Source organism: Natator depressus, chromosome 4 (genome assembly GCF_965152275.1).
Source record: "Natator depressus isolate rNatDep1 chromosome 4, rNatDep2.hap1, whole genome shotgun sequence".
NCBI classification, from domain to species: Eukaryota; Metazoa; Chordata; order Testudines; family Cheloniidae; genus Natator; species Natator depressus.
Genome location: NC_134237.1, coordinates 6404554 through 6417253, shown reverse-complemented (window position 1 = coordinate 6417253; position 12700 = coordinate 6404554). Strand labels below are relative to the sequence as shown.

General features: G+C 43.9%; 1 protein-coding gene across 35 annotated transcripts in view; it reads right to left on the bottom strand.

Annotated features, from left to right (window-relative positions):
- The window catches only part of ADGRL3 (adhesion G protein-coupled receptor L3), an 804652-nt gene that overhangs the window by 43969 nt on the left and 747983 nt on the right, over positions 1 to 12700 (bottom strand). For 3 of the 35 annotated variants that reach the window (XM_074950303.1, XM_074950302.1, XM_074950307.1), the window contains exon 25: positions 6775 to 6863. The exons of the other annotated variants lie outside the window; for them this stretch is intronic. In XM_074950303.1, the coding sequence (XP_074806404.1) occupies positions 6775 to 6863 (89 nt within the window). The remainder of the gene's footprint in view (positions 1 to 6774; positions 6864 to 12700) is intronic. 35 annotated transcript variants of the gene reach the window in all.

The window sequence follows — 12700 nt, the reverse complement described above, 5'->3', positions numbered from 1 at the left end:
CTCGGAGCAGGTCAGATCCCACTGCATGGGGTTGGTTTTTTTCCCGAGATACCAAGGCCAGAAGAGACCTTTGCGAGCATCTCGTCTGACTCCCTGTACAACAGAGGCCAGAGAACTGCCCCCCAAATAATTCCTACAGCAGATCTCTTAGAAAAACATCCACTCTTGATTTAAAAATTGCCAGTGACGGAGAATACACCACGATCCTGGCTAAATTGTTCCAGTGGTTAATTACTCTCGCTGTTAAAAAGTTATGCCTTGTTTCCAATCTGTTCTTGTTCTCGACAACTCCCCTGGGTCTGCAGTAGTCTCCATGGAGAAGCTCTGCTACTCTTCTAGGCTATGGAAAAAGATTCCATCCCCCTGACATCTGCAGATCTCCCTGGTGCACGGCCAGATTACTCAGTTTGTTCATTCCTCCTCCAAAGTCACTACCTTCAGACTGCTCTGCAGTAATACAGCACTGGGTCTAATACTCCCCAAAGCTTGCTCTGCTTTCAAAAACTGCCTTGCCCTCCATTTTCTTCTTTAAATTTGATCCACCTAATGACCGACTTCCAATTATACGTCTGTCAATCCTAAAATCACAGCAGCCTCGAGGATCTCCCAAAGGTAGGATGCCACATCATTGAAATGTCTGCAACAAATCTTGGCTAACATAGCTTCAGGCAGCAGAGAGGTCAAATAAACTAGAAGACAATCGGCACTGGGATTCATTTTGCACATCACTAGAAAAATGAGTAACTGTAAATTCCCCAAGTCTTTACCCTCGATGCTAGAAATCATAATTTTTCTGGCATGAAAGTATGTCTGGTAAAAAGTGCAGAGGCAATTGTTAGTGCAAAGGGGATCTACGTTTTACAAAGTGAAAATAAACTGGTAACAACCTATTTAGTCCCATCTACCAGAATTCTTTCCTACCATGTATTACAGGAATACATGGTTAAAATGTAAGCCCTTCATTGTCAAGTCAGCAGCTGAAATTCAGCCCATGTGCACAGACAATCCAGGAAGTTTTTGGAAAGGGTAGAGGACAATTTCGTGGTGCAAGTGCTGGAGGAACCAACTAGGGGCAGAGCTCTTCTTGACCTGCTGCTCACAAACCAGGAAGAATTAGTAGGGGAAGCAAAAGTGGATGGGAATCTGGGAGGCAGTGACCATGAGATGGTCGAGTTCAGGTTCCTGACACAAGGAACAAAGGAGAGCAGCAGAATAGGGACCCTGGACTTCAGAAAAGCAGACTTTGACTCCCTCAGGGAACTGATGGACAGGATCCCCTGGGAGAAGAACATGAGTGGGAAAGGAGTCCAGGAGAACTGGCTGTATTTTAAAGAATCCTTATTGAGGTTACAGGGACAAACCATCCCGATGTGTAGAAAGAATAGTAAATACGACAGGGGACCAGCTTGGCTAAACAGTGAAATCCTTGCTGACCTTAAACACAAAAAAGAAGCTTACAAGAAATGGAAGATTGGACAAATGACCAGGAAGGAGTATAAAAATATTGCTCAGGCATGCAGCAGTGAAATCAGGAAGGCCAAATCACACTTGGAGTTGGAGCTAGCAAGAGATGTTAAGAGTAACAAGAAGGGTTTCTTCAGGTATGTTAGCAACAAGAAGAAAGTCAAGGAAAATGTGGGCCCCTTACTGAATGAGGGAGGCAACCTAGTGACAGAGGATGTGGAAAAAGCTAATGTAATCAATGCTTTTTTTGCCCCTGTCTTCACGAGCAAGGTCAGCTCCCAGACTGCTGCACTGGGCAGCACAGCATGGGGAGGAGATGACCAGCCCTCTGTGGAGAAAGAAGTGGTTCAGGACTATTTAGAAAAGCTGGACGAGCACAAGTCCATGGGGCCAGATGCGCTGAATCCGAGAGTGCTAAAGGAGTTGGCGGATGTGATTGCAGAGCCATTGGCCAGTATCTTTGAAAACTCATGGCGATCGGGGGAGGTCCCGGATGACTGGAAAAAGGCTAATGTAGACCCCATCTTTAAAAAAAGGGAAGAAGGAGGATCCGGGGAACTATAGGACAGTCAGCCTCACCTCAGTCCCTGGAAAAATCATGGAGCAGGTCCTCAAGGAATCAATTCTGAAGCACTTAGAGGAGAGGAAAGTGATCAGGAACAGTCAGCATGGATTCACCAAGGGCAAGTAATGCCTGTCTAACCTAATTGCCTTCTATGACGAGATAACTGGCTATGTGGATGAGGGGAAAGCAGTGGATGTGTTATTCCTTGACTTTAGCAAAGCTTTCGATACTGTCTCCCACAGTATTCTTGCCAGCAAGTTAAAGAAGTATGGGCTGGATGAATGGACTATAAGGTGGATAGAAAGCTGGCTAGATCGTTGGGCTCATCAGGTAGTGGATCAATGGCTCCATGTCTAGCTGGCAGCCGGTATCAAGCGGAGTGCCCCAAGGGTTGGTCCTCGGGCCGGTTTTGTTCAATATCTTCATTAATGATCTGGAGGATGGCGTAGACTGCACCCTCAGCAAGTTTGCAGATGACACTAAACTGGGAGGAGTGGTAGATACACTGGAGGGTAGGGATAGGATACAGAGGGCCCTAGACAAATTAGAGGATTGGGCCAAAAGAAATCTGATGAGGTTCAACAAGGACAAGTGCAGAGCCCTGCACTTAGGATGGAAGAATCCCATGGACCGCTACAGACTAGGGACCGAATGGCTAGGCAGCAGTTCTGCAGAAAAGGACCTAGGGATTACAGTGTATGAGAAGCTGGATATGAGTCAACAGTGTGCCCTTGTTGCCAAGAAGGCCAATGGCATTTTGGGCTTTATAAGTAGGGGCACTGCCAGCAGATCGAGGGACATGATCGTTCCCCTCTATTCGACATCGGTGAGGCCTCATCTGAAGTACTGTGTCCAGTTTTGGGCCTCACACTACAAGGAGGTGGAAAAATTGGAAAGCATTCAGCGGAGGGCAACAAAAATGATTAGGGGACTGGAACACATGACTTATGAGGAGAGGCTGAAAGAACTGGGATTGTTTAGTCTACGGAAGAGAAGAATGAGGGGGGATTTGATAGCTGCTTTCAACCACCTGAAAGGGGGTTCCAGAGAGGATGGCTCTGGACTGTTCTCAGTGGTAGCAGATGACACAACGAGGAGTAATGGTCTCAAGTTGCAGTGGGAGAGCTTTAGGTTGGATATTAGGAAAAACTTTTTCACTAGGAGGGTGGTGAAGCACTGGAATGTGTGACCTAGGGAGATGGTGGAATCTCCTTCCTTTGAGGTTTTTGAGGTCAGGCTTGACAAAGCCCTGTCTGGGATGATTTAGTTGGGGATTGGTCCTGCTTTGAGCAGGGGGTTGGACTAGATGACCTCCTGAGGTCCCTTCCAACCCTGATATTCTATGATTCTATGACAGCACCACCTGATGGCTTTTCCATAATTTATATGGGTTGCAGCGATATGGGCTTCATATCACAGAGCTTTGAAATGATAACCCATTCTTAGGGAGTCCGATGTGACTAGATCTGGAATAGTGCATCGAGTATTCCATGCCATTTGTGGTGAGGAGCTACTAGAGAGATGTAGAGGAAATGGAGGGAGTTTGGAGAAGCGCTGCTAAAAGATCAGGGAGCTGGATGCATTTATGCAGCAGGAAAGAGCTATATATACACACACACACACACACACACACACACACACGTTGGCTAAGTGGAAAGGAAGAAAGGAAGTGAATTAGTGGGATGTTACTGGGAATTTTGGCAATGAACTGAGAAATTAAAAAGCCAGTCTGCTTTATCAGGAAATATTGACTGGCAGTGTGATGAACAGGTCTGAGAAGTAATCCCCCAAGGGAAGGGCTGGAAGCCCCATTGCTTGTGATGTATAATCCTGTGCTGCACAAGATGCTAGAAAATATACCATAGCATTCAATTCTGAGCTGGCAGAGAGAAGGCATGGGGTGACCCACTAAGTCATTGCCAACTCTTACATCTATGGTTCCATCAGGGGACAGGTGCCCACTTCAGAATTCCCCTCCCCCGAGAAGGACTGGAGGCCAAACAAACCTCTGACAGTCTAGAGACTGTCCCTTCAGGGCAGGCATGCTAGCAAGGCAGCAAGGGGGAAGCTTGTACTGCTGTGGAAACCCACCTTTTCCTCGGTCTGAGGACCAATAGAAGGCTTCAGTCTAAGATGATGTGCCCCTTTCACAAGCATTAAACTTCCATTACACTGGCTTTAGTAACAGAGCTCAAGTCTCTTTAAAATGTAAGCTCTTCGAGGCAGGGTCTGTGTTTTCCTCTGTGTTTGTACAGCACTGAAGCATACTTTGGGCATGAAGAGCACCGAGGGATAGAGTACAGCAGCTTGTAATAGGCACAACAGCTTTCTTGCAGGGCTGTCAATATCTTTTTGTGCAGGGGGATTACATTAACCCTTAATAATGTCTCCTGGAACGAGGCTACACATTTCCAGTGACTTATCACTGCCCTTGATCCAGAACAGGCCCACTACTCCTAAGAATGGGAGGTTTGCACACAGACTGAGGGCAGCGTTGAGGCCATTGCGTAATAACAAAGCAGTATGTTTGCAGTATGTTCACAAATTCTGCATGCCCAATTTGAGACACCTGGACCCACATTCTCAATGGTACAGTGCATTTAGGCACCTCCCACTGAAATCACTATTCAATGGGAGTTAAGGACCTAAATATCTTTGAGGATCAGGGGCCTTGTGCTTGATTTTCAGAGGTCCTGAGCATCTGTAGCTCCCCTACCAGAAGGACTCAGCACCTCTGAAAACTGGATACAAGGGATCTCAAGTGGGGTGCACAAAATTCATTGAAAACTCCTGAAAATTTGGCTGGAAGCTCCCTAGTCCTTCCGTGGGATTACTCACATGCACAGAGGTAAGTGTCTGTAAAACCAAGTCCTTTCTTAGTAATGTTATTCCTATATTCATCATCATTAAATAAAAAAAAAATTGCAAGACTCTTTTAATGCAACCAGTGTTCCTGCCACTTCTCTTTGGCTATTTGTGTGTGCAGTTATGTACATGAATTTGACATGTAACTGTGTGTTCTTTAGCACGTGTATTCTGGAAGTCTAATTTAGGAAAGCTAGCCTTTCAAATGCCATCATTAGGTTCCAGGGTCAAAGGGGCATCATCAGCTTGAAATATGGTCAGTTTAAAAATTTGAGTTAGAAGTGAATTCAGGATTACAATTGCCACTGAGTCTGTCTGCCTTTTTTTTTTTTCCGGTCTCACAATCATATTTTTCTATTAAAAATTTGTTCTCAACTGTTGCTTGCTGTGTGGAAGGGTCACAATGGAGGAATCTGATGACCTAACTGGCTGTTCCAGGAGAAACAGTGATGATATTGTTTGCTGAAAATTGTACATGGGAAACAAATTGAAAAAAACCTGTGAAAATATTTTTTCTCTGATATTTTTTCAGCCACAAGAATACCCTTTGGTATCACTTGTAAAGCAGGTAAAAACACATTCAGACAGACTTGTGATATTTAAGTTGATGGTGTCCTTTTAACGCCCTATTGAGAGGAGTGAATCAGTTCACACCTCTCTCAGAAGTGCACTGTTATTTTTAAAAAAATACAAGGTGAATTCAGAAGAATCTCAGGTTGGCATGGTGGCCAGACAAATATATCCAGTGGGATACAATTTAGGAACTTGATACATCCCCATAGTAGCACTTAAAAGGGCCAGAGCTGCAAATGAACTCAGCTCCATTTAGGCAGCACCCATCAATTTCCATTAAGAATGAAGAACTCCTGGAAAATCTGTTCCCATAGGTCTGTGAGAGGTGGTGTTATTTGATTTGGAATCCCATGGGATCCCAAGAATACTGGATCTTAGACTTGGCTAGTGTCAAAATGATTTTCTTTTTTAACTCTCTATTTTCTGCCCTCCACTGTGTTTTTTTTTTAAACTCTCTTGATTTCTTCTTGTTCTGATAATTTATTATTGGTATTGCAGTAATGCTCAGGAGCCGAAGACACGGACCACAAACCCATTGTGCTGTACCAACTCTCCAGAACTGCCAGCCCCGCTCCTGCAGCTTCCTCCACAAAATGCTACTAAAAATTCCTGTGCATGCTCGTTCACCATGTGAAATGTCACGTCTGACTCTCCTGTAGCACTTCAAGAATGCTCACGATAGACATACCAGGAGACTGGCTCTCACGAGCTATTTCTAGTTTGTGGGGCTGGAAATACTAGGAAAATGGCAGCCCTGCTCCTCTATTCCTGTTGATTCTTACTTAGTCCATCTCTCCAGCATTTTTCAGAATGTACAGAACCAGTATTCATTTCTGTGCCCATTTACTGTTTTATACAACAAAGTACAAACTCTGGCTAATTATATTTGGACCTGAATGCCAAAAACTGATTAAAACATGACATTAAACATCTTAATTTCTGGAAACTCGAGGAGGACATGTGCAATGTTGACTGTCTAACATCTCAACAGACCCAGTCCACTTGCAGGAGTGCATATGACTAGCTGGATGCTTCAGATTACCAAATTTAGTTTAAGGCACTCACATCCTCTGCACTCTGTTTAGTGGCTTTGTAAGCCAAACCACAAGATCTCACGGGTTGTTGGAAATAATTTTCTTAATAAGATCATCAAGATTCACCATGTGTCAGTTTCCCCATACACATTCCTTTATTAGTCTCAAAGGCCACTAGCTGTTGGTTACATCCAAAACACAAATATAAATGTATACACCTATACACTATACCCTAGCAACAATACAGTTAGAAGCATTGGCCAAAATACTTACAACAGGATCAGGTCCAGGAGACACCTTCCCGTCATGGCATGACTCCAGAGGGGTAAGGAAAAGCTCTGTCAAAGAACCCCTAGAATACACTACAACAAACAAGTGATGTCATTGCTGGTTATTAGACCTTAGCTAAAACCCGATGAAACAGTTAATGGCTGAACTCTCTTCAAAGTTGTCTTCTTATCTTACCTTGCTGTATTTTTTTCCCCAAGCCATGGACTAAACACTCCTTTCTAAACAAACTTTTATAACTAATTATTTACTGGTATCCAACTAACCATGTTTTCTTCATTTCTATTATATATCTCAAACCTTAAATAAGGTAACACTGGTTTTCAACGGTCACTACAATTTGAACACAAACAATTCCTCTTTTTCATGATCGTACTCTTTTTGGTCACATGCTTTGGGCCTATTGCTCGTGCTAATATCCAAACTCAATTTGAACCCATCGTTCTCTCAGGCCTAATATGGGCCTATATTCCTATACATGTCTGGGAGTGGCTTTCTACTGCCCAGTGTCTGACTGGCTTTGGTGCTCTATGTTTACATGGCTCTCAGGCTGTATCACCTCACAACCCTCCCCGTAAGATAGGGAAGTGCTATCATTCTCATTTTACAGATGGGAAACTGAGGCATAAAAGGTTTTGTGCTTACATCGAGCCATTTTCCTTCTGAAGAAGTTTGAAAGCTCATCTCTCTCCCTGACAGAAGTTGGTCCAGTACATTAATTTCAGTGGAAGTCAGGAGCATAAATACCTTTGTGGATCTGGACCCAATTGAGTTGCCCACGGTCACAAATGAAGTCTAGTTGCAGAGGAAGGATTTGAACTCAGGTTTCCTAAGTCTTAGTCCAGTGACCCAACCATCAGACCATTCTTCCTGCCTACTGTAGTTTTTCCCCTTTCTTTATTTTTCTGTTTGGTTTTTCTTGGCCCCTGATTGGTGTGTTTTTTCCATCACTGGTGACAGTTTCATTTAATGTACTGATTTATTAATGTTGGTGTTGCTAACTATTTCTGAGAAGGGTGGAGTTTTTGTTTCATGGAGAGGGTTTTTCTTTCAACTGCTTAAGATAAAATGGAGAAGGGTCATCAGCCCTCATGCTTCAGAGCATTCACTGTTCACCTACTGGCCTCAGACCATAAATCCCCTCCCCTCATGGAGCAGTGCACAAATAGGACCACTCTGAGTCCTTCCTCTGATGTATCAAGCGTTGAGCACTGTCCGAAACAGATTACCAGACTAGCTGAACCATGACATGACCTGTTCCTGCACCGTCTTACAGAGTTCTGCAAAAAGAGTCACCTTGCTTGACAAAACACCATAGCAACAAGGAAGGTGAGGTAATATCTCTTATCCTGGGCCCTGCATGGCTACAACAACACAGCAAACAAAACACTATTAAGAAATTCAGAATAGTAGAAAATCCTTCAGCACCTGCAATCCATTTTGAGAGAGTTGCAAGCCTTATCTCTTTGCCCAGGCTGTGCAGTAATTGTTGAGAAATTAAACACTGGGCACTTAGCTGACTGGACAGGTATTTCTAATGCTGGGGACTGAAGGGAAGTCTAGTGGGTTTGCTTCTCTTAACTGGAAATGTTAATGACCCAACTTTGACTAGCATCCACATAACCACAAATAAATACATAGCCAACTTCTCAAGAAATACTCAAAGGAAAAGGCCAAAATGGGGAAGACCAAAGAACAAACGCCAAAGAGAAACTGGAAAACTCATTTGATCCCTCGCCCAGGTCAACAAGATCTTCAAAGACCCAACTAATCAAGGGATACTGTGGCCTTTGCACGTGAAAGTCCTTGAAAGGTGTGGGAGGCATAAACACAAGTGGAGGGCACATCTAAGGTGAAGTGCGAGGTGCAGTCCTCCTTACTGAGCGATATCCAGATCATGTCCCCAGTGCCTCGACTTCGCTAGTGGTGAGCATGCCCGACAAAAAAGGGGCATTTGAAAACTAGTCCGTGCAGGACCTATCTTGTACTCTGTTTGCACCGTGCCTGCACAACTGGGGTCTTGATCTTGGTTGAGCAATACTGGAATAACAATAATCATCACCGAATCATAAAAAAGGAGGGCTGGAAGCAAATGCAGCCTGATGGTCTGCAGCTGGACCAAATGAACTTAGACCATCTCTGAAAGGTGTTTGTCCAACCTGTTCTTTAAAATCTCCAAGGCTGGGGATTCCAGTGCTTAGCTACCCTGACAGCTAGAAAGTTTTCCTAATACCTAACCTAAATCTCCCTTGCTGCCGAGTAAGCCCATTGCTTCATGCTCTACCTTCAGTGGACATGCAAAACAACTGATCACCGTCTTCTTTATAACGTCCTTTAACAGACTTGATGTCTTCAGTTGTCTTTTCTCAAGACCAAACACGGTCTCACAAAATGGGTGGGTCTGATGGGACGTCAACTGAAGTGCACGCATTGTCATGCAAATGAGGTACTTAGTCATGGATTTCTTCTCAGGCCTCACAACTGCTGGCATGCACAGTAACTCATTCAGACAGCTCAGGTTCCCTGGCACCCTGTCTTGCTCATCACTTTCCCCCCTGGATTTACACACGCAAGGCCCAGCACCCCTACTGCAGAGGAACCCACCGGACACCCACTTCCAGGTCACGGTGGGAGGTGTTGCCCAGCACAAAGCCGTCAGTTGGGAAATCCGCTGATACATCCGCCTCGCCAGATGACACTTGCAATGCACATGCCCTTTAATGTCCAGTCCTTCAGAGCTACATGGTGCCATGCAGCCCTTATGTTAATCCTATTATTATTATTATTGCAGACTTAATCCCTGAACCAACAAAACTCTTAAACACTTTGTGCACAAGTAACCCCGCTGTGCCAGCTGGTGTCAATCAGCAAAGCGCTTTGATTGGAAGATTGATGCTGATCTATACCAGCTGAGAATCTGGCCCAGTGACTGCAATGGGCCTCCTCACTTGCTTAAGTGCTTTGCTATACAGGGGCTTCAATTTTCAGCATTTGCAGTTTGCTTTCCTGTTTACATTACTTTCCCTTTGGCCTGCTCTTTGGGTTTTAATGCATTTGAAAACACTATGCTGTTTATAGCAAGAAAGCGAAGAGCCACAAGTTGGTGCCACCTACTTAGCAACAACAGTTGACTTGTGGTTTCTGAAAGGTCTTGTAGAGACAGATGGAAGCTATATTAATTCTGTTCTGGTTATGAGTCACTGCAGTTAGGCCACAGATGAATGTGCAAATCATTTTTATTTGAGATGTTTTATTCTACTGATACTGTGCTTTGGAAAATTGCAACCCCTTTTATGAGAATGCTTTTAACAGCTTATATAAGGCCGAGTTCTGAAAGGTGGAGCATTCCCTTACGCTACACTGAGTACCCGCTAGCTCCCATTTTAGTTATTGGGAGTTGGGGATGCAGCCTGGAAACCCCATTAGAGATGAGAGCCAGAACTGGTTCAGATCTTGCCTGGAATTTACACACGCTATAACCTTCGAAAGATACATGCCAGACTGAGGCATTTCTGGAGTTGTTCTTATTTACCTTTGATAAAGTGATGACAGGCAGTCATTTCATAGACGCTACTCGAGATGGATGAAGCAGTTCAGTAATAATGGAGCCAGCCCAATCACTCCACAGGTCCTGAACTGAACTCAAGCATTTATTCAGGTGCAAAAAAAGTTCAAAAAAGGTTCAGATCCTCCTACCGTCCTCATTTCTCCTTTACTGCCTTTACTCCTCTGTGGATCGGCAACAGTTCCTGGGTTCTTATTCCCTGCCAAAGGGACTCTATGTCCTCTCCTTTGCCAGCAGGCACCCAAGTGGCCCCCTGGCACCTCCTTTGAAGAACAGAAGATTCAGTAGCTCAGCCAGCCTTGGTTCTGTGCCCTGAGTCGTACTGAAATCAAAGCTTGGGCCCATAGCAGTGGGTGCACAGCACCCGAGGACGTGAAATATGAAAGCAGCAGCAGCCACTGCTCACTGTAGGTGCTAGGTCACACCACAAACTCTCCCGAGGCAGAGGGGTAACTGTGCAGAAGAACACTTCACTGGAGAATCCAGGGCTGGGCAATACCATGGCAAGGCCTGCTCAAAGGTTGGAAGGAGAGAGCCAGGATGCTACTACAGTACAGCTCTGAGGTCTTACAGCAGGGTTACCGGCCCCTCCAGAAGTTCACATATGGGTATACATTTCTGGATGCGGAATGGGAACTTCCATTTAACACATAAGCTCTTGCTAGACTTATCATGAATTCTGATATACTGTGTTAACACTGTTTTGCTTGAGGGAGGAATGTGATATTATCACACAATGTCATGAGAAATCTTACATGATCTCACAGTAATTCCAAAGATGCCTACTTACTGTGCATTGCCGGCACAATGCTTTTTAATGGTTGTGGCAAATGCATGATAAACCAACCCATACAGCTTAGTTTTATTGATCTGTTTACATGACTTTGTTTTACTCACAGGTACACTTTTGAGAAGTAACTCACCTTTCTGTATACTCTGAAGCACATTTCCTTGTTTAATAAACTTGTTAGAAAGCTATTTAATTCTATCCCAGTAAGTTTAATAATTATTGTAAATTACACTGAATATCAACAGTGTGATTAGATGTTTATAGCTTGTGTGTGACTAGTCTGTGTATGGACTATAAGAGTCAGTTAATCATCAGTTTCAATTTTATTCACTCCGATTATATTACTAAGTATAATGGTTAGAATTTGTATAAAATCTTTTGCTGGAGCTATTAAGTAGCATTTTTAAGAGAGATGAATCAAAACAGAAAATCTTGAATTTGAACCCCTTAAAATTTAGGGTGCGGAGGTTGGATTTGAATACTAGACCCACTTTCGCACTTGGTTCCAGGTCACATCCAAAGGGTATGTGTGGTGGGTGTAGGTTTATTTTGTGGTTTGGATGCCATCCAAACCTCATGAGAACCTACTCAAGGGAGCAGAAAATCTCACAAGATCATCTGATCATCAGCTGGCAATATTTCAGTGTTGCTAAATCCATATCCTAGCCTTCCTTCTGCCTCAAACTTGAATCCAGTCCCAGCCTAAACCAAATACAGAGCTGAACACTGCAATGTTGGCTAATCTCTGCTTTTCAGTTTAGCAGTGGAAATTCCCACAAGGCCATGCACTGCCACCACCATGCCTACGGGCAAAAAATGAATGACTGGGATGCCTTTTGGAGCCAGCCAAAGCTACTCTTTTATTTGACAAAAGTATGTTAAATAGTGAGCATTAGGGTTACGTTTCAATTAATATGGCCAATTTCACAAAGCTGAAAATGGGGTAGGAATAAATGGTCAGTTTTCACAAAGAAGAGAGGCAAATAGCAAGGTTCTCTAAGACTCTGCATTGGGACTTGTGCTGTTCAAAATGTTCATTAATGATCTGAAAGAGGAAGTGAACAGGGAAGTGGCAAAGTTTGCAGATGATACAAAATAATTCAAAATAGTTAAGTCCAAAGCTGACTGCAAAGAGTTTCAGGGGGATCTTACAAACTGGGTGATGGGGCAACAAAATGGCAGATGAAATTCAGCATTGATAAATGCAAAGTAATGCACACTGGAAAAAATAATCTCAACTAAAACTATATAGTTACATAGATACATAGATATTAAGGTCAGAAGGGACCATTATGATCATCTAGTCTGACCTCCTGCACAACGCAGGCCACAGAATCTCACCCACCCACTCCTGCAATAAACCTCTCACCTATGTCTGAGCTTACTGAAGTCCTCAAATTGTGTTTTAAAGACTTCAAGGAGCAGAGAATCCTCCAGCAAGTGACCCGTGCCCCATGCTACAGAGGAAGGCGAAAAACCTCCAGGGCCTCTTCCAATCTGCCCTGGAGGAAAATTCTTTCCTGACCGCAAACATGGCGATCAGCTGAACCCTGAGC